This window comes from Emydura macquarii, unplaced genomic scaffold, assembly GCF_026122565.2.
Source record: "Emydura macquarii macquarii isolate MOO-44397 ecotype Brisbane River unplaced genomic scaffold, CSIRO-AGI_Emac_v2 contig_3511, whole genome shotgun sequence".
Taxonomy (NCBI): Eukaryota; Metazoa; Chordata; order Testudines; family Chelidae; genus Emydura; species Emydura macquarii.
In genome coordinates, this window is record NW_027133648.1 from 884618 (window position 1) to 906716 (window position 22099).

Consider the following 22099-nt stretch of genomic DNA (forward strand, 5'->3'; position numbering starts at 1 on the left):
ATTCCACCACCTCCCTAGGTAACCCATTCCAGTGCTTCACCATCCTCCTAGTGAAAAAGTTTTTCCTAATATCTAACCTAGACCTCCCCCACTGCAAGTTGAGACCGTTGATCTGGAGGATGGGGTAGATGAGGGGTGTCGCATCTGACCCGCGAACCTTTTTGATCCGGCCCGCATTCAGGCAGTTTAAGTAGTCAGCCACCGAAAAGGGCTGATGGCACGCCACCGAAAAGGGGAAGATGGGCCAAATTTCGGCGGAAGGCATTGCATGGCCTCTTTGAAGTACAGGTTCTGTGAATTTGGCCCGTCACCACCAGCGAGTTTGACACCCCTGGGGTAGATTGCACCCTCAGCAAGTTTGCAGATGACACTAAGATAGGGGGAGTGGTAGATACCCTGGAAGGTAGGGATAGGACACAGAGTGACCTAAACAAATTAGAGGATTGGGCCAAAATCTGAAAAAGTTTGAAAAAAATTCTGAAAAAATCTGAGAAATCTGATGAGGTTCAACAAGGACAAGTGCAGAGTCCTGCATTTAGGATGGAAGAATCCCATACACGGCTACAGACTGGGGACTGACTGGGTAGGCAGCAGTTCTACAGAAAAGGACCTGGGGGTTACAAGAAGCTGGAGATGAGTCAGCAGTGTGCCCTGGTTGCCAGGAAGGCTAACGGCATATTGGGCTGCATTAGTAGGAGCATTGCCAGCAGATCGAAAGTACTGATTATTCCCCTCCATTTGGCACTGGTGAGGTCACATGTGGAGTAGTGTGTCCAGTTCTGGGCCCCCCACTACAGGAAGGATGTGGCCAAATTGGAGAGAGTCCAGCAGAGGGCAGGGAAAATGATCAGGGGGCTGGAGCACAAGACTTATGAGGAGAGGCTGAGGGAACTAGGCTTGTTTAGCCTACAGAAGAAAAGAATGAGGGGGATTTGATAGCAGCCTTTAACTACCTGAAAGGGGGCTCCAGGGAGGATGGAGCTAGGCTGTTCTCGGTGGTGGCAGGTGACAGAACAAGGAGCAATGGTCTCAAGTTGCAGTGGGGGAGGTCTAGGTTGGACATTAGGAAAACGTTTTTCACTAGGAGGGTGGTGAAGCACTGGAACGGGTTACCTAGGGAGGTGGTGGAATCTCCATCCTATGAGTCTATCATTCTGTAAAGGCTAGAGGGGCCTGGCAGCCCCATTGGGTGACAGCAGTCTGTGGCTTCAGTCCAGGTGCAGACAATGAGTTAAAAAAACCCACCTCACACCGTGAGCCAGTGCCCCAGCCTGCACCAGGAGGACCTGAGAGCCCCACTCACCTCCCAGCAGCCCTGGACCAGGGGAACCCAGGAGCCCCAGCTTCCATCTCCCAAAACCAAGATCAAGGGGACTCAGAGCGACCCCACAGGCAGGACGTGGTCTCTGGGGAAGCGACTACTCAGCAGGGCCACCTCCCTTGTGTCCCCATGACACAGACGTCTCTGCCCCTCACTTGCAGGCGGAGCTCCTTCTCCACCTCCTTCCTCTCCTGGGCTTTGATCAGCTCTGGCTCATAGCGCTGCTCCAAGTTATCGGCCTCATCCCGCTTCCCCCAGATGGCTGCAGGGAAGGGGTGCAGGTTAGACGCTGCTTTCCCTCCCCCTCCTCCTGGAGGCACTGGTGGCTTTCCTGGGAATCTCCACCTTTTCACAACGGGTGGACCATATTTTAATAGGGAGAATACCTCAGGGCAACTTCCCTCATCCCACTCACCAGCCTGCCACCCCACCCCCGCAGTTTCACACTCATGCACCAACCCTGGGGCATCTATAGCAGCCACTTACATGGACAAATACTATTAAGAAAGGGTTTAATGCCCAGGTCTCTGCATTTTAATGCCATGCAGCAGCGACCCCATGAACAGAGCCTAGCCACTACCTTACAAACCCCTCTCTGACCCTCTTAAAAAAGCCTGGCTCAGATCAAGATCAGTGCACCTGGGCAGGGCAGGTATATGCCTCCCCTGCCCACAGGATGGAGGCTCTGGGGGGGTGAACACAGGGGGCACTTCACAGGATGAATCATCTCATTGTAACACAGCAAGACTCAGGCAAATGTGCCTAGAATCCAGTGACCCTGCCAGGCCAGATGTTCTCATCCCAGGCCAGCACAGTCACAACTGCACTGCCAGGACAGGCAGCAGGGCCAGGGCTGGGTCACCCTCTCAGGCCAGGTCTCTCTGTTAGTCCTGCCCCCTGGCTCCTGAGGCTGTACAGCCCAGAGAGGTGCTCAGGTCCCCCCGCTGCCCTGGGCTCAGGCTCCCCTCACTCTGATACTGTGCGAAGCCCTCGCTGATCACCGGCAGGAATTTGGACTGAGCCAGTTTCAAACCTTCGTCTTCTTCCTGGAGAAAAAGACCCAAACCCAGCAAGTTACTCAAATCCGGAACCACACCATGAGGGGAGCCCTTGGCAGGGGAGTGCAGAGACACAAAGAAAGAGCCGTGCCTAGCCCTGCCCCAGAACCAACCTCCATGTGCCTCTGTCACCCTGCCCCACCTCTCCCCTCCATGTGCCCCCACTGTGTGCCGCACACAGAGCTACTCTACCCCTGCTGCGGGGCTCTCCCTGGCCCCACGGCCAGCCAGCCTCTCACCTGTTTCTTGTCCTTGCCTTTCTTCTGCTTCCCTTCCTTGGGCTTCTCTTTATCCTTTTTCTTGTCTTTCTTCCTCTGTCCCTCAGCTTCCAGCAAGTCCAGCTCAGCTCTGACCTGCACGAATCCCAGCCAACTTGACCCCACCCCTCGTTATCAGAGTCCCCAGGCCACACAGGATGTATTGGGAGGTGAGGGGCGGAACTCCGACTCTCCAGGGGGCAGGCAACTGCTTCTGGCCGAGACCAGAGTCAGGAAGCGTGGCGGTGAGAATAGCTGAGAATTCTTTCTGACCTGGGGCTGGATCAGAACTGGCCCCTTTCCGAGGAGAAGGGCCCCATATCCCTTTCCCTGTCCACCGAAGCCAGCCACTCTCTGGCTCAGAGCCAGCAACCCATATTCCTTTCCCCACACCCTGGGCTGAATTTGAGCTGGTGCCTCCTACAGAAGCAAGGTCCCACTCTCCTGCTCTAGGCTCAGTAGCCTCAGCCCCCCAGCCTGGTCCTGCCCTGATACCTGCTCAGGAGTCTTTTCTGCAAAGAGGATGCTGGAGCCTCCAATCTCCTCATCAGGGAATTCAGGGAAGCGGCCGGTCAGGTCGCTGCGAAAGGGACACATGAATGTCAGAGCTCAGCCATGACTCAGAGTGTCCCAGGTGCACACCGCTACGCTGGAAGAGCTCCTGGCTGGTTCTGTAGATGCAGGCCCTTGCAAGGTGGACACAGGGGATCATGCCCTAGCTGGACAGTGAGGGAGTGGAGGAGGAGAGAGACAACAGGCGGGTAATGTGCTTGGACTGGGGGAGGCAATAAGCCTGGTCAATGCTGCAGTTTGGATGGAAGGAGACAGTGGTACAGGGGGTGAGCTGCAGAGCACCTGGGTGGCATAGGAGGAGTGGGGGGAGCAGCGTGGGAACTGTGGGGCAGCAGGGAGCCCAGGAGAGGGGTGGGAAGATGGAAAGGCCCATGGAGCAGTGCACACTCACTGGCACTCTATGAACCACTGCCGGAGCTGCTCCTTCATCTCCTCCTGCATGTCAGGTCCCTCCATCTCGTAGAGCCCTTCCCGGATGTTCACCAGGGCCTGTTGGTACTCGGCTTCATAGTCAGCCTGCCGCAGGCGCCGGAACTCCTCCCCGAGCTGGGCCCGCAGCATGGCTGCCGAGAGGCCCAAGGCCTTGGGGTCTGAGGCCTGCAGGGGAGGAGCAGAAGGATGGAGAGCTGGAACGTGAAAAACCCCTGCACTGACCGAGGTGGAGGGGAAGCACAAGCGGGACGGGTCCCTGGGACACAGGTGCAGCTCTATACTGACTGGCTGGGGTAGTGCCCAGACAGCAAGTGTGAAAAATCGGGACAGGGAGTGGGGGTAATAATAATATATACGGAAAAGCCCCAAATATTGGGACTGTCCTGGTAAAACTGGGACATCTGGTCAGCCGGGGAGGGTGGGGGGCAACCGGGTGGTTGAAGCATGGGAGCATGGGCACAGCCCTGTTTGGCTGGAGAGGGAGCAGCAGGGGGAGGGTGGCACTGGAACATGGGCAGCACTAGAGAGGCAGCACCTCAGGTGCATGGCAGAGCCCTGAATAGACTGGGGGGGGGGGGTCAGGATGGGGGCACTGGTGAATGGGGATGTCAGAGCCATTAGCATCCGCTGTACATATTCCACAGCCTCCCTTTCCTGCCATAGCAGTGGGCCCCTAACCCTGCTCTGTCCTTGCCCCCTCATTTCCCTGCCCCTGGTCACTGGTCTCTGCTCCCTCGGTGCCGACGGCAGCACTGGGTGCTGGCCTGCCGGGTAATAAATGCCGCTCAGTGTCGAGCCGGGAGAGCCTGCGATCGGGAAGGGACATTAGCAGCATCGGGGAGAAATTGTGTGAGAAGACGAGCGGTGCGTGTGTAAATTACCCTGTGATGAGTTTGTAATATGCATGTTGGTGCTTCCCGCGCGATGTCATCACAATGCACAGGCACTTTCCTGCCTCATTGCCTCCCAAATGGATTTTAAATATCATTCTGAGGACACAATTATTTAAAACGCTGAACTAAACACTCGCTAATGGGCAAGCGACCCACACCAGCCATTCCTCACAGGGGCTGCTCTCCCGCAGGCCTGACCCCACTCCACCCCACCCCACCCCACCCCACGGCCACTCGGCAAACCCAGGAGCTCTCTGCTTCGGCCGCAAACACCACAAACCTAGGCAGGAAAACTCTCAAGGAAGCAGACCTAGCAGAGCAAACTCCTGCCTTCCTGCCTCCAAGCCACACGGTCACCCCTGACCTCCCCCCGTAGCCATCTCCCCTGCCACCCACACCCCAGCCTAGGCTCTGAACCCTGCAGTCTAGCCCCTCGCTATCCCATCCTGCATGCAGCCCCCATGCTGCAGCCTGACCCTCTCCACCCCACCCTTCCCCTGCCAGCCCTGCACCAGGTGTCCATGTTAGCTACAGGAATAACTGAGAGCGAGGAATGTGAGGAAGAGCCAGGCTGCCTCATTACCAACCAGGATTGAGCAGCTGGAGCCAAGGCAGAGCGCTGATACCATGGGACGCACCAGCTACCAGGAGCAAGACGGCAACCTCTGAATTAGGCAGCCTTAACCAAAGTTACCCTGATGGGGCAGAGGAGGCAGGCTGGGTCCTCCAAGAGCAAGGGGCATGGTGCAGGGCTGCAGATTTCACACAGGCAACAGGAATCACTATCCAGTAGCTGGGATGTGAGGAACCCATCGTCCTGGCAGCCAGGAATTAGCCAGGCTCAGGAAAGGATCTGACATTTCTGGGTGGGAGGTGTGTACTGTGCCCATCAAAATGAGGCCTGTCGCAATAACTGGGCCTACAAATGCAGCCAAAGTGAGAGCTCAGCAGTGAAAAGTGAGTGAAAGTTCATAAAATGTCCCAATAATGTAGAACAGCAAATGCTGATGGAAAAGAAAGAGGCAGAGAACCTGAATTAGTCCAGACAAAAAGGCCTCCTGGTGTAATTCAAAGACTGTGTTAAGATAATGCCTGGTAAACAAGAACAGCGTGAGACTGGAAATCAATGCACCAAAATGGGTGTATCGGAATTTATGCCTAATTGGTGGACAAACTAACGAGAGGATGGGCTATTCCACCACCTCTCCCCTCTGGATCCTTACAGCAGCGAGAACAGCTTTGGGGAAGAGAGCTGGCTACCGTAATGCTGGCCCGCTGGAAGATGACAGAAGAGGAAGGCGCAACCTGGCTGCTATCCCTGCTGCTCCTGAGGCCCTGGGATTCAGCATGACACCTGATCCTGAGAGACGTTCTGACCAGACTGAGCCAGAGAAATGGACCCAGAAAACAACGCCACCTCCACCGGCTTTGGCTAAATTCCAACCACCCCCTGAGAGGGGAGACTTTTCTCCTTTTCCTTCCCCTTGTTTCCTCTTTCCTAGCTCTTGCTGAATTCCTTCTGTCTCACAAGCGTCTGGCTTAGCTGACCAAGATTCTATATTTTGCAACACTGCCGTGAGCCTGTGACCAGAAAGAGGCAGCTAAAACGAATACCATAAACAACCTGTTCCTGGTACAAGTTTGTCCCATTTCAGACTGGCTGATCACACCAAGTGCTGGGCCTGTGTTTTTCCAGCAGCGAGGTTACAGGTGAGACTCAACACAAGACACAGACGCTGCATTTTCTCTCTTTACTGTTCTTTCCTCTCCCCTTTTGTGTGTATTTGTCTTGTTTTGCCCTCTAGGAAACAGGCTTGGACCTTAACAATAACAGCAATTGCTCCAGCCCATTTCCACTATCTCCTCTTTTGCCCTGGAAGGACAGGAGTTACCATCTTTAACAGCATCTAAGAGACTGTCAGACAGAGCGGTTTTCTTATATAAATTATCTCCAGCTAATGGGAAAGGGCTAGTGTTAAAATGGAAATCTTACATTTCATACTTTCACTGAATTTCCTTCTGCTGCTGCTGTATCTTTAATACAGGGTTAAAAGGGTTTTTAAGTGTGTGTTTGCCATGGTACTAAGCAGGCTGAGTTGTCTGTATGCCCAATTGTGAACCTTGTTTAACACTGTTTGATGCTGAACAGCGACTGGGTTGTGTTAACACATTTAACTCTTGGAGCCCCTTTTGTCCATCTAAATTCATACATCAAGGCCTGAGCCCTAGCTGGGATAAAGCCTTTTCCTAAGCCCCACACCTGCCCTCGTCCAAGATCCCACTCCCTCACCATCACCCCCTCCTGCTCTCCCACCAGCTCCTGCCCAGAGGCTCCACTCCTCCTGTTTTCAGGCACACAGAGCGGTGCCAAGCACCGGAGAGCTGACTGTGGATGTCACCAGAGACAGCGTGAGCCTGTGACCCAAGAGTACCACTGTGTCTGTACTTCCTGTGTGGGTGCTGTCACCCCTGGGAAGGCCAGGGACAGGGACAGCGCTGAGGCCAGGGAGGCTGTGGGAAGGGAGCCTGGAGGAAGGGCTGAAGGAGGAGAGCCAGACTACCTGGGGCCCAGGCCTTTCTACTCTGCTCTTGTTCTATATGCTGCAGCAACATCAACCAGGGCCACCAACACCCTGGGATGAGAGGCAAAAAGGCATCCTTTACAAACTCGAAATCAAATCCCAGTGAAGAAAGGAGAAAGGAGCATAAACTCTGGCAAGTCAAGTGTAAAAGTATAATTAGGCAGGCCAAAAAATAATTTGAAGAGCAGCTAGCAAAAGACACAAAAACAGAAAAAAAAGAAAATCCAAGTACATCAGAAGCAGGAAGCCTGCCAAACAATCAGTGGGTGATCAAGGCGCTGAAGGAGCACTCCAGGAAGACAAGGCCATTTCGGAGAAGCTAAATGAATTCTTTGCATCAGTCTTCACTGCAGAGGATGTGAGGGAGATTCCCACAACTGAGCCATTCCTTTTAGGTGACAAAGCCGAGGAACTGTCCCAGACTTAGGTGTGCGTAGAAGAAGTTTTGGAACAAACCACTAAATTATACAGTAGTAAGTCACCAGGGCCAGATGGTGCTGACCCAAGAGTTTTGAAGGAACTCAGATAAGGAATTGTGGGACTACTGACTGTGGTACGTAACTTATCACTTAAATCAGCTTCTGCACCAAATGACTGGAGGATAGCTAATGTGACACCAGTTTTTAAAAAGGCTCCAGAGGTGATCCTGGCACTTACAGGCTGGTAAGCCTAACTTCAGTACCAAGCAAATTGGTTGAAACAATAATGAACAGAATTATCAGTCACATAGATGAACACAATTTGTTGGGGAAGAGTCAGCACGGCTTTTGTAAAGGGAAATCATGCCTCAACAATCTACTAGAATGTTTTGAGGAGGGTCAACAAACATGTGGACAAGGGTGATACAGAGGATATAGTGTGCTTGGACTTTCAGAAAGCCTTTGACAAGGTCCCTCACCAAAGGCTCTTAAGGAAAGTAAGCAGTCATGGGTCTTCTCATAGCTCAGTAACAGATTATAACATAGCAAACAAAGGATACGAATAAATGGTCAGTTTTCAGAATGGAGAGAGATAAATAGCAGCATCCCCCAGGGATCTGTACCGGGACCATTGCTGTTCCATATATTCATAAATTACCTGGAAAAGGGGGTGAACAGTGAGGTGGCAAAGTTTGCAGATGATACAATATTACTCAAAATAGGTAAGTCCAAAGCTGATTGAGAAGAGTTTCAAAGAGATCGCACAAAACTGAGTGACTGGGCAACAAAATGGTAGATGAAATTCAATGCTGATAAATGCAAAGTAATGCACATTGGAAAACATAATCCCAACTATACATACAAAATGACAGGTCTAAATTAGCCGTTACCACTCAAGAAAGAGACCTTGGGGTCATTGTGGATAGTTCTTCAAAAACATCCACTCAATGTGCAGCAGCTGTCTAAAAAGCTAACAGACTGTTAGAAAACGTTAGGAAATAGATAGATAAAACAGAAATTATCATAATGCCACTATATAAATCCATGGTACGCCCACACCTCGAATACTGTGTGCAGCTCTCATTGCCCCATCTCAAAAAAGATATTTTAGAATTGGAAAAGGTACAGAGAAGGGCAGCAAAAATTATTAGGAGTATGGAACAGCTTCCCACAACTAAGATTAGAATAGATTAAAAAGACTGGGACTGTTAGAAAACAGATGACTAACGAGGGATATGATAGAGGTCTATAAAATCATACCTGGTGAATAAGGAAATGTATGACCCCTTCATAAAACTCAAGAATCAGGGGTCACCCAATGAAATTAATAGGCAGGAGTTTGAAAACAAACACAAGGCAGTACTTCTTCACACAATGCACAGTCAACCTATTGAACTTGTTGCCAGGGGATGGTGTGAAGGCCAAAAGTATAACTGGATTCAAAAAAGAATTAGATAAACTCAGGGCATGAATGGCTATTAGCCACGACCTGGCTCTTAGCCGGATAGTCAGGGATGCAACCCCATGCTCTGGGTGTCCCTAAGCCGTTCACTGCCAGCTGCCGCAACTGGACGACAGGGGCTGGATCACTCAATAACTGCCCTGTTCCGTTCATTCCCTCGGAAGCACTAAGCACTGCCCACTGTCGGAAGACAGGACAGTGGGCTAGACAGACCACTGATCTGAGCCAATATGGCCGTTCTTATGGGGAACCCTTCCCCAGCACAGAGCACTATGGCCATCCTGGGCGTGGTGGAAGACAGCTTGTGGAAGTTTCAACTGACACCTGGGCCACACTGACCCTAGCACTGGTAGAATGTCAAGGTGGGGGCGTAAGGCCACCTTTGCCCCCTTCCCCAGGGCTGAATCTTATGTGCCGTGCACAGCTCAGCACAGAAAAGGGGGCTGGGAGGGCAGCGGCACACAGTGCCTGGGCCTAGCATGCACGTGGGGCTAAGAAGGGGGAACAGAGGGTGTGGGAGCAAAATACTTTGACTGTTCTGAGCAGAGCTCAATTAATTCAATACAATGACACATTGTTGGCAGGGCAAACTAGACAAGTGCTGTCCTCAGAAGCCAGACTCCTGTGTCTCAGGGATGGCTACAGCCACCAGGTCAGGGTCTCCCTTCCTGCCCTGGGGTATGATGCTTGGTGCAGCAAGCGCTATGTAAACTCATGGCTTCTTCTCAATTTCTATCCCTCCGCCACCAGTGACAATAGCGCCTGCAGCACCACAAAAATGCCCCCCATAAATAGTTGTTGGTTCATCACTGAGGTAGAGAGAAATAATTTTTGCCATGTGGTTTTAGATGCTTCTTGTTTCGCATGGAGTGGAACAAACTTCCTTCAGACCCACACAAAGGTGCCTTTGGTGAATAATGCCCATCACAGCAGGCATTAATGTGTGAGATGCTTTGGCTCGTGCTGTGCAGAAGGCCAGACAAGAGGATCAGTGGATTTAGGGAACCGCTATATTTAAAAGTAAATCATTTAAATCAGGCTATTGCGCCTGGCTTTTTTCTCATTTACACTCATGCAGAGCAGGAGTAATCCAACTGAAGTCACTGGGACAGATCCAGGCCCCTGCTCTGACCTCCATATGCCACGCTGGCAGTGTATAACATGCTGTCGTTGTGGAAAGTCTCATTTGACCTAAGCCAGAGAAAGAATGGCTTTATTCTGTCCCCACTCTTGCAGGCCCCTTAGGAGGGGACATGCCAGGGAGAGACGTGGTGGAAGTGCTCAGTGCTATAGGCCTTCTGCTCTTCAGAGATGTCCCTAGGCATCCAGGGGAGGCCACCATAATGCAGAGCAGACCTGGGGGCTGCTCTCACGACAGTGCAGGGTCTGGGCAGTATAAAGGTGGCAGAAAACTACCTTTGCTCCACCTCCTCCGGAGCTGTGCCTGTCAGGAGACACAGACCAGAATGTGGCCTGCTGGTGTTACACAATGTAAACCAGCAGCAGTGGAGAAAGGGCAGGCTGGTGCCGGCACCATCTCAGGGAGTCTTTCTGAGGTTGGTCTGGAGAAAATAGAGGCACTGGACAATTGCTAGGTTGTGTAGTGGGGGTCTTGAAAGTAACACTACTGCGTGGGAATGGGGGGGCACTAGATTCCTGATGCCATGAGGCTACTCCCCAGCCTCCAAGAGGGCATTACGTGCGGAGAGGGGCAGAACAGGGGCAAGGAGGATATGCACTATTCATGGGCACATCTGTCTGGGGAAGCACGAAGACAAAGAAGGACTCTATGGGTCCCATATCCCTGCAAACACTCTGGTCCAGCCTAGTATTGATGGCCTGGGTGGGGCGAACGGGTTTCCCATATCCACTTAGACACTAGGGTGCATCTCGGTGCCACACGAGAGAGAAGAAGAGATCCCACAACCCCTCGGACACTGGGGTCTGTCCCGGTCCTGATGGAGATGCACTGTGGGGGGAGGCGGGAGGGTAGAAGAGATCCCACAACCTCTCTCAGACTGTTGGGTCCATCCCAGTGCCAACACGATGGGGTGGGGAGAGAGGGACCCCAGATCCTTGCAGACAATAGGGCAGTGTCTGTTCGGCCTGGGATGACATTGGACGGTCTGTAACGAAGCTGCCAACCTTGCAGACATACCAGGATGCAGGAGGTCGGAGAGCTCAAAGGTCCCTAGTGTTTGGGGCAGCCGCCTGGCTGTGGAGCAAGGATTGTAGGTCAGCACCCACTGCCTGACCCAGGTGGCTGAGCAATCGGAGTCCGTGGGAGTCACTCCGTCTCTCTCACCTCAGGCAGTGGAGCTGCGGCTGCACTTCATTAGGGGGTTCATATTTCACCCTAATGGCTCTCTCTCTCTGTGCCGGTGCCATCAATCACCAGCTCATTTCCCTGCAAGTGCCTTACTGCTCCTGCCTGCGCCGTGTGGAACGGTTTCTAATAACGCACAGAGCAGTGGCCCTGGCAGCACCACCTACATGGGCCCCAGCACAGCGAGAGGGACACAGCGTGGGACCGTACTCCAGGCAGCCCTGACTATCCCCACCAGCAACATACCCAGAGAGAGCACGTGAGACCTGGCAGTGACTCCCCGGACACACACGCATGCATGCAGACCGGCCACGGACTCTCCCAACCCCCGTCCCTCAGCATTCCCACAGCGAGACAGAGAGGGAGTGTGCAGTGGGACCCCAAAGCCTGGAAGTTGAAGTTAGACAAAGTCAGACTGGAAATAAAGCATCAATTTTTGACAGTGAAGAACTGTCAAACTGGAACAATTTCTCAAGGGTCGTGGTGGCTTCTCCATCACTGACAATTTTTAAATCATGATTGGAGGTTTTCCTGAAGGCTCTGCGCAAGGTATGATTTTGGGGCAGTTCTCTGGCCTGTGCAATACAGGAGGTCAGACCAGAGGAGCACAACAGTCCCACAATGGCCTTGGAATCTAGGAATCTATAACCCAGGAGCAGCTGCTGCAGCACCGTGTATGCCCCCACTCCTCAACATATCCAGAGACATGGCATCGACCTCAGAGATATCTCTAGAACCAAACCTGCTCCCACCTAGAGTCAGCTGCACCCTGGGCCTGAGTAATGTGTATTGTTTGAGGTACAATACATAGCTAACCTAATGAATATGAGGAATGGGGGTTTATATTGAGGCTGGGGATTCTGGGGAGAAAATACTCATGGGCAATGTGGCCAAGTGGGGGAGAGCACATGTTGAGGCTGGGTTTGGTGGGCAGGAGGGTGGGACACATGGACAATGCAGCCAGGGGCATGTGTCAAGGCATCTGGGCAAAGGGCTGGGGAATGTGTTGAGTTGGGGGAGGGGCAAGGGCCACATGGGCAATGCAGCTAGGGCCACATGCTAAGACTGGGGTGGGTAGGAGACACGCATTGAAGGCTAGGGAGGGACTCACCATCCCGATGAAGGCCATCTCCCTCTGTCTCTCCAGCTTGGTGAATCTGCGTTGCAAGCAGCCTTTCCAGACCTATGGGGAGAAGGAACACAGAAATGTGAGAACAAGGACAAGAGCTATCCCCACAGGTCACCATGCTGCCAACCCCAGCCAGGATCCAAGGGGCAAGGCACCTCCATGCACAAGACCCTTGTCCTGGAAGGGACTTGGTCTGTGGGTGCAGCTCTGAGACACCCCATCATGGATTTACTGGGGTGTGCTATACCTCAGCCTTTAAGAGACACTCTGTGACTACCCCTATTGTAACCCAGCCCCAAGGCATAGCTTTTTATGAGGTTGAGCCCTGGAGCCTCCCACAACGCTGAGACTGGACTTTTTGGCTTCAGAGGTCCTGGTTCTCTCCATATCCTCTCAACAGCAAGTCTGACTGAGTTCACATTCCTTTTTAGAGACTTTTGCAGGAGCAATGCAGCCTGTAAATATTGGCAGTGACATAGTGCAAGTCTTTCCTAAACAAGGTAGCGTTTATTGCTGCAATACAGTGTTTGAGAGACCCAGTTAGAATGGTAAACCAAAGCTTGCATCAGAATCCATTTCTGTGGAACCTTATGGCCCACTTTCTAGAGATTCCGTAAACCAATTTCAGGGTGTGACTACACAGGGGATTCAATCTGAAGAGTTTGATGCATGTCAGGTAACTCTCTGTACACAAGTTGTACTAACAGTATGCACACAGAAAGCCTGCTCCACTTTTAGTTTGCATTGTGTGCACTTTCAGGGGGATGATCACCTCCTCTCCCAAGTCTGAGGAGCTAGATGCCGGCAATCATGGGGGCATCACCGATGCCACATGCTTCTTTGCACCGCCTCTTGCATGCCTTGGTTCTGGTGATGAGGAGCAGTGCCGGGAACCTGAGCTGTGCTCATTTCTATGCCGCGTTTTATTCATAGGCTTCTTATATGGGCTTTTGCGGCATCTGAGCTCCTGAGACTCTCCGCGGCGCCAGGGGCTCAGGGAGTACCGGTATTCCGAGGACTGACACCGGTGTACTTCAGGCTTGTACTGGTGCTCTGGTGACCAGTGTCTGGCACTGGGGGACCGTGGGCTTGACCCCGACCTACAACGGCGTGGTGCCGGGGAGCAGCGCCAGGACTCGGGTGACCGTTGCGAGCCCGGCATGGATGGGAGAGGCTGCAGTGTAACCCATGGCGGGTTCCCTTTCGCTAGTCCTCCAGGCTGGGTATCCGAACCTCAGTGACCCGCCCTATCCTCCTGCGGCGTAGGCAGTACCGGTAGAGCTAACAGGTCCTTCATCGCCTGGAATGCTTCAGAGGTAGAAGGGACCAATAGATGGTGCAGGCCCCTGCCATTCATAGAATCATAGAATCATAGAATCATAGAATATTAGAGTTGGAAGGGACCTCAGGAGGTCATCTAGTCCAACCCCTGCTCAAAGCAGGACTAACCTCTGCTATATCATCCCAACCAGGGCTTTGTCAAGCCGCAGCTTAAAACCTCTAAGGATGGAGATTCCACCACCTCCCTAGGTAACCCATTCCAGTGCTTCACCACCCTCCTAGTAAAAAACTTTTTCCTAATGTCCAACCTAGACCTCCCTCCCTGCAACTTGAGACCGTTGCTCCTTGTTCTGTCATCTGCCACCACCGAGAACAGCCTAGCCCCATCCTCCCTAGAACCTCCTTTCAGGTAGTTAAAGGCCGCTATCAAATCCCCCCTCACTCTTCTCTTTTGCAGACTAAACAAGCCCAGTTCCCTCAGCCTCTCCTCATAAGTCCTGTGCTCCAGCCCCCTAATCATTTTTGTTGCCCTCCGCTGGACTCTCTCCAACTTCTCCACATCCTTTTTGTATTGGGGGGCCCAAAACTGGACACAATATTCTAAATGCGGCCTCACCAATGCCGAATAGAGGGGAATAATCACTTCCCGTGACCTGCTGGCAATGCCCCTCCTAATGCAGCCCAATATGCCATTGGCCTTCTTGCCAACCAGGGCACACTGCTGACTCATATCCAGCTTTTTATCCACTGTTACCCCCAGGTCCTTTTCTGCAGAGCTGCTGCCCAGCTCGTCGGTCCCCAGTCTATAGCTGTGCATGGGATTCTTTCTTCCTAAGTGGAGGACTCTGCACTTTTCTTTGTTGAACCTCATTAGATTTCTTTTGGCCCAATCCTCCAGTTTGTTTAGGTCACTCTGTATCCTATCCCTACCTTCCAGGGTATCTACCACTCCCCCCAGCTTAGTGTCATCTGCAAACTTGCTGAGGGTGCAATCTACCCCATCCTCCAGATCATTAATAAAGATGTTGAACAAAACCGGCCCCAGGACTGACCCCTGGGGAACTCCGCTTGTGACCGGTTGCCAGCTAGACATGGAGCCACTGATCACTACTCGTTGAGCCCTATGCTCTAGCCAGTTCTCTATCCATTTTATAGTCCATTCATCCAACCCATACTTCTTTAACTTGCTGATAAGAATACTGTGAGAAACCGTATCAAAAGCTTTGCTAAAGTCAAGGTATATCACATCCACCGTCTTCCCCACATCCACAGAGCCAGTCACCTCATCATAGAAAGCAATCAGGTTGGTCAGGCATGACTTTCCCTTGGTGAATCCGTGTTGACTGTTCCTGATCACCTTCCTCTCTTCCAAGTGCCTTAAAATGGATTCCTTAAGGACCTGCTCCATGATCATTCCCCGGAGTTGGCAGTGGGGCCGGAGTCGGGCTCGACGCTCTTACAGGCGGAGACGCTCTTGGTACCGACTCGGCTTTTCCTGTGGTGCCGAGTCCTTCTTAGCCAACTTCGGGGCTTTCTGGGCATACACCTTCCACTTCTTCGGCACCGGCGATGTCGATCAGCGCTGAGCGGGCAACGATACAGAAGGAGCACTTCTAGTCAACGCCCTCGTACTGGGTGACGAGTCCAACACCGGCCTGATGCTGATTCCATGAGAAGGGCCTTGAGCCTAATGTCCCGGTCCTTCTTGGTACTGGGGCGAAAATTCCTGCAGATTTTGCACTTCTCCCAAAGGTGAGCTTCCCCCAGGCACTTCAGAAAACTCTGGTGCGGGTCGCTCAACGGCAGAGGCTTCTTGCAAGAAGCACAGGGTTTAAACCCCAGGTCATGCCCTGCCCCTGGGTAAACTACTAACTAATAAACTATCAAACTATCACTAACAAGTTCTGAAACAACAATTATATAAAGAAACAACCACTAGAGGATACTGAAGCTCGTGGAGCGAGAGAGCGTGTTCCAGCACCGTCATAAGCGGTAAGAAGGAATTGAGAGAGAGGGGGCTGGCGGCACCCTATGTATGAGCACACACCCGCACCACTACAGAGGGCACTAGAGCCGGCCCTAAGGATACCACTGGGGGGAAAATTTTTGGCACCGGTGCATGTGGCGCGCACACACCTAATTCAGAATGGACATGAGCAAGTACTCAAAGAACCACCCATGTGACTCATTCCCACCACCACCAGGGCAGAGAATTTAAAAACAGAAGCAGTTATTTCTCCATTGTGTTCTGAGGCCTGGTGGACCACCATGGCAGCGTTACAGACATAAATGCAGGAGGGTCCACGATGCTAGGATCTTTTGGATCACAGTACTAGTACATTAGAAAGGACCATTTGTTCCCAGGAGCACGATGGACATTAATGGTGTGGAGGTGGAGCTCATTATTCCGGGAGACCCAGCTGATCTCCGAATGCCCTGACTAAGGAAGTCATACACAAGCCATTTGAACAGAAGAAAGGAATAATGTAACTGTTGCCTGAGTGGTTGCAGAATGGTACTCAAATGTGCATTTGGCCGTTTGAAAGGCAGATCAGGCTGTTAATGGAATAGGCTGGAAGTGTTTTGCACAATATCTGCGAGAACAAGGAGGAAAGCCTTGCTGATGGGTGGAAGGCTGAGGTGCAGAGACTTGCTTCGAGGTTCAAGCAGCCAGCAAGCCATCACAGAGAGAACACAAGCACCTGTGGAAATGCTGTCAGGGATGCCTATTGTTCATATTTTGAGTTCCATACCTGAACGCTAGCCGGGGGGTGGGTGGGGATGCAGACAGTGAGGGCACTGAGGTATTGTGTGGGGATGGCTGAAGTTTAGAGTTCCATGTGTGCTTTTGTAAAACCTATTATTTCAGCTTTGTTTAGAGGATTCTCTGTGTTAAACACAATGATGACCCATAATGGATGCATTGTAAATGGCTTTATTATGAAACAAAACCAATAAAGTTTCAATAAAAGCAATGAGAAAATAATGTCTTTGTATTTGGAAGCTTCTTAAATAACCCACCATACACAAACCTTTAATTACTGCAACTGTGCAAACCAACTCATAGTGCAACAATAACCTTCCGAATACAACATAATGGGAGGTAGCGGAGAATTACAGGCTGGTATATCCCTTGCCTCTTACTCTTGCCTCTGAGCTGAGCTAAGACGACTTGGGAAGTCTTGGTATAAAAAGTCACTTATTATGCAAGCTCGAGAGCCACAAACAGAGACGGCAAACGGGAGTTTCGGAGAGGCTTTCCTTCAAGGTGCAGCACTACGCATGATGTCAACATGGCCAGCGACGGAACAGTGGTGGTGACTCGCAACAGATGGACCATGGTTTTTTTCCTGCCTGAAGACAGAAAGGATTTCATGTGCATGAAGTGCAAATTGGTGGCTGCACTGGCAGAAAAGAGTCTTGGATTGGCAGGGCTAGTTGAGATGCTATTGAGACTCAGAGACACTGAGGAGTTCCTATACAACCAGGTTCAGGAAACACCAGTACCCCAGGTTCAAGGGAAAATGGAGTTGGCCACCAAGGAACTGGAGAGAGAGAGAAAGTCAGAGAAGAGACCTGGTGGTTCATAACCACCAGAGGCAGGCAGTCACAGCAGCATTCTACATGGCTGGAGACAGAAGAGGATGAGCAGGCTGTGGCCACCAGAGAGAGGAGGACTTGGAAGAATTCCACACAGCTAGAAGTTTCGGATCAATACCAGGTCTACAACATGGAACTTTGGAAGAGATCTCTCAATATCCAGCAGGTTAAACTAATAGCAAAAGGAGAGGGTAAAAAGAGGGAAGATCTGAGCACTCAGCACAAAATCGAGATGTTGAGAATAAAATTAATTAAGGAGACAAAGGACATGAAGAGAAGAAATTATTGAATTGCCGATACACCAATACTAGGAGCCTGGATAACAAACAAGAGGAACTGAAATTGCTCATCTGTGAGCATAAATTTGATCTACTTGGTATTATTGAAACCTGGTGGGATGATTCGCACAATTGCAATGTTAAAAAAATATCGATGGTTATAACCTATTTAGGAAGGATCGAGTGGGTAAAAGGGGAGAAGGAATGAGTTGTGTCATAAATAGCATTACCTCTTTCTGAGTAGAGAGAGAGAGACAAAGTGTATGGATCAATGTCCTAAAATAAAGCATAGGATGGGGTATTAGACCACCAAATCACACGAGGAAACATGTTGAACAGTTCCTTACACACCTATTTATAACATGTGTGTGGGGGGGAAAGCAGCATTATCACAGGGGACTTCAATTTGAGTGATGTATGCTGGTGGTCTCATGCTGACAGTACTAAACTATCCTTGGAACTTCTAACCATTATAGATGACAATTTCCTAACTCAAAAAGTGTTGTAGTCAACATGAGGGAATTCTTTATTAAACCTCGTCCTAACAGATAAAGAGGAACTGATCACAGAACTAAAAATATGATAACTTAGTTACCAGTGATCACGACTTGATCACATTTGTAATGTGCCAGCAGAATAAAGCCAAGATCAGTAATCGATCTTGTTGGTGCTTTAATAGGGCCAATTTCACAAAGCTGAAAACAATTATGAGCTAAGTCAGCTGTAAGGAACAATTTTATCAGAAAAATGTGAATCATGATTGGGAATCATGTATAAACACTTTACTAGATGCCCAAAAAGCCACAATCGAGGAAGAAAGCTGTGCTGGTAAAAAAACCCAACCTGATTTAGAAGGGAAGTGAAGGTAACTGTAAAAAACTAAAATCTAACACATGGAAGAGAGGGAAAGTTGATAGGAATTGTGTCCCTTTGCTTCCCTTATCAGTTTTATACAAGGTGAAATCTATGGCTGGAAGAGTTCAGGACACCCAAGAGGATGTTTTTTAAAATATATTAGGAAACAAAGAGAACCCTGACAATAGTATTGATCCATTACTAGGTGGAAATGGTACAGTTATTGATAATGCAGAAAAGACAGAAGTGTTCAATAAATATTTCTGTTCCATATTTGGGGACAAAACAGATAATCTCATCATATGCTGATACTAGTGGAATGAATAGTGTGCTATCTCTACTGACAGACTCACAGAGCTCAATCTATTTAGCGTAACAAAGTTAAAGGATGACTTAACTACAGTCTGTACGTATCTACATGGGGAACAAATACTTAGTCACGGGCTCTGCAATCTAGCACAGAAAGGTCTAACACGATCCAATGGCTGAAAGTTGAAGCTAGACCAATGCAGACTAGAAATTAGGTGCACATTTTTGACAGTGAGGATGATTAACCATTGGAACAATTTACCAAGGGTCATAGTGGATTCTCCATCATAGATCCAATCTTGATTTTAAAATGTATGTTTTTCTAAATGATCTGCTCTAGGGATTATTCTGGGGAAGTTCTGTGTTATGCAGGAGGTCAAACTAGATCATCACAGCATGGGTTATGGGTTGAATGCATCAGCTCAAAATGTTCAGAGGCATTCCAAGGCTCAATACAGCTGGACTCCCAGGTGCAAGTATTCTTGGTGTCCGGAGGTTGGATCTGAGAGATAAATAGGAGTCACTGGGAAACAAGTTGCAGGGGTACAGAGGTTAGGAGTTGCTGCTGGTCCCAGTCGCCAGCATTATCCAGGGGCTCAAGAACATGACTGGGTCCCAAATTATGGGACAGCAGGGCCTGCTGACCTAGTGGGAGCATGTTTTGCAGGAAGGCAATCAGGCTCAGGATTGTATCCAGGAGTTGCCTCTGGATTTCTCTGTCTTTTTCCATGCTCTTCTTAACCAATCTAGTGAGAAGGACTCTGAACTAGTTTAAAAGGGGGCAGGTGACAAAATCTTATAGGTAAGCATAGAAAAAGGCAACCTTAACCATTGGCTAGACGTTGGTGGGGGTTATGGAAAGTTACAATAGCATCATAGGAGCAACAAGAGGGAAATTGTTCCCCAGTGGGGGAAGCCGCTCAATATTTTAGATGTTTATATGCAAATGCAAGGAGTATGGGGAACAAACAGGAAGAACTGCGAGTGTTCGTACACAAGCTAAATTATGATTTAATTGACATCACAGAGATTTGGGGAGAAAAATCTCATGAGTGGAATATTGGTACAGAGTGGTATAGCTTGTTCTGGAAGGACAGGCAGGGGAAAACGGGAGGAGATGTTGCATTACATATCAAGAATATACACACTTGTTCTGAAGGTCCAGAAGGAGGTGAGAGGCAAACCAGCTGAAACTCTCTGGGTGAGATAAAAGGGGGAAAAAAAACAGGGTGGGGCAATGTCACAGTAGGGGTCTACTGTAGAATACCAAATCTGGAAGAGGAGGTGAATGAGGCATTTCTAGAACAAATAACAGAAATATCCAAAACAAAAGACCTGATAATAATAGGGGACTAAAACTACCTGTTGGAAAAGTAAAACAGTAAAATGTGCAATGCAGAATTTCCAATAAGTTCTCAGAATGTACTGGGGACAACTTTTCGTTTCAGAAAGTGGATGAAGTAACCAAGCAAAGAGCCATTTTAGACTCGATTCTGACGATTAGGAAGGAACTGGTTGAGAATCTGAAGGTGGAAGGCAATTTGAGTGAAAGTGATCATGAAATGGTAGATTTCATTATTCTGAAGAACAGAAAGAATGAGAACAGCAGACTAAGGACAATGACCTTCCCCCCAAAAAAACAAAACCCAGACTTTAACTCAGAGAATTGGTAGGTAAAGTCCCATGGGAAAAAATTCTAAAGTGATACTTCTGGGGGGCCAACAACTGCCTCAGTTTGTCACCATGCTGAGACTCCTGCACGACGATATAACTGCCACCGTCCTGAGTGAAAATCTGAAACTGATGCCTTCCGTATCCTGACCTGGGTCAAACAAGGTTGCGTGACCACCCCCACCTTGTTCGCCATCTACCTGACTGTCATCAGCCACCTCATCCAAGACGCTCTACCACCCGGCGTCAGTATCCAGTATTGACTGGATGGGAAGCTCTTCAATCTTGGTCGCTTCCAGGCAAAAACAAAGCTCATCACCAAGAACATCCATGACCTTCAGTTTGCAGATGACTGCTATGTGATGGCTCACTCTGCACAAGACATGCAAGCAATGCTAGATCTCTTCAATGCTTCGCATAAGAGACTGGTCCTGTCCTTGAACGTTGCCAAGATGTAGGTCCTCCACCAATGTCTCCCAGGCCTGCTGAACATCCCTCGTGCCATCCATGTAGACAGGGAGATTTTGGAATACATGGAGCACTTCCCGTATCTTGGCAGTCATCTCTCCCAACGGGCTACCATTGATAAAGATGTCCAGCACCGGGTCAACTGTGCCAGTGCCACCGTCTTCAAGCTGCAATAATGTGTCTTTGAAAACAGAGACCTTCAGAAGTCAACGAAGGTCCTGGTTTATAAGGTTATCATGCTCACCACCCTCCTCTACTGCAGTGAAACCTGGACTGTCTACCAACGCCATATTAAGATCCTTGAGAGCTTCCACCAGCCGTGTTTGCATCGAATCCTGGGGATCAAATGGGAGGACCGCTGGACCAGCACGAGCATCCTCCGTGAAGCTGCATCCTCCAGCATTGAAGCCTTGCTCTTGAGAAATCAACTCCGATGGATGGGCCACTGTGTTCAGATGCCCAAGAACTGCCTCCCTCGCCAGGTTCTCTTCTCCCAGCTCTCTGCTGGCCAATGCTCAAAGGGCAGCCAAAGGAAACAGTACAAAGACACGCTCAAGGTTGCCCTCAAGCACGGAAGCATCAACACCAACGACTGGGAGGAGCAAGCTGCATGGCTCCACCTGGTCCATCAAGGCATGTGCCACTTCAAGGCCCAACAACTCAACGCCGAGGTAGAATGGCAGTGGTGGAGGAAGGAGAAGGAGACCCATGCGGGGCTGCGAATCACACTCCCTTGTGCAACAACATCCCCCCACTGCCGAAGAAAGTGTGCATCCAGAATTGGGTTCCTCAGTCATCTGAAGACCCACCAAGCCTGACGGACGCCATCCTCGACTCGAGGGACCGCCGCCGGCCGACATGATGCTCCAATATTCAGTCTCCCCAGGGGGACTCAGTCCCTGTACAGGCATCTCTTTTACCACAGAAACCTTTCTCTGCAGTCTCCTTAGGAGAGTTGCAGAGCTGGGTCTAGCTGGAGCTTGCAACTTTTCTAAGGAGGGATCATTCTGCAGTTCTGTTTGAAATCAGGCTGCTGGGGTAGGGAGTGTGACCAGTCTGTCCTCGCAGGCTGGGATCAGACTTACAGCACCACTTGGATATGGTTCAGGTTCCCCACAGGACGGAGTCTCAGCCCCAGCTCCATGGAGCTCTGGTCGCAAGCGTGCATTTCCCAAGCAAGAGGCA

General features: G+C 50.3%; 1 protein-coding gene across 3 annotated transcripts in view; it reads right to left on the bottom strand.

Moving 5' to 3' along the window:
* IQCA1L (IQ motif containing with AAA domain 1 like) overlaps positions 1-22099 on the bottom strand; it is a 52266-nt gene that overhangs the window by 7640 nt on the left and 22527 nt on the right. For 2 of the 3 annotated variants that reach the window (XM_067535677.1, XM_067535678.1), the window contains exons 4-9: positions 12435-12506; positions 3601-3806; positions 3132-3216; positions 2619-2732; positions 2292-2367; positions 1477-1583 (exon numbers count right to left, since the gene is read on the bottom strand). In XM_067535677.1, coding sequence (XP_067391778.1) covers positions 1477-1583; positions 2292-2367; positions 2619-2732; positions 3132-3216; positions 3601-3806; positions 12435-12506 — 660 coding nt within the window. Of the gene's footprint in view, positions 1-1476; positions 1584-2291; positions 2368-2618; positions 2733-3131; positions 3217-3600; positions 3807-12434; positions 12535-22099 lie in introns of those variants that run through there. The other variant, XM_067535679.1, reaches the window with a different exon arrangement.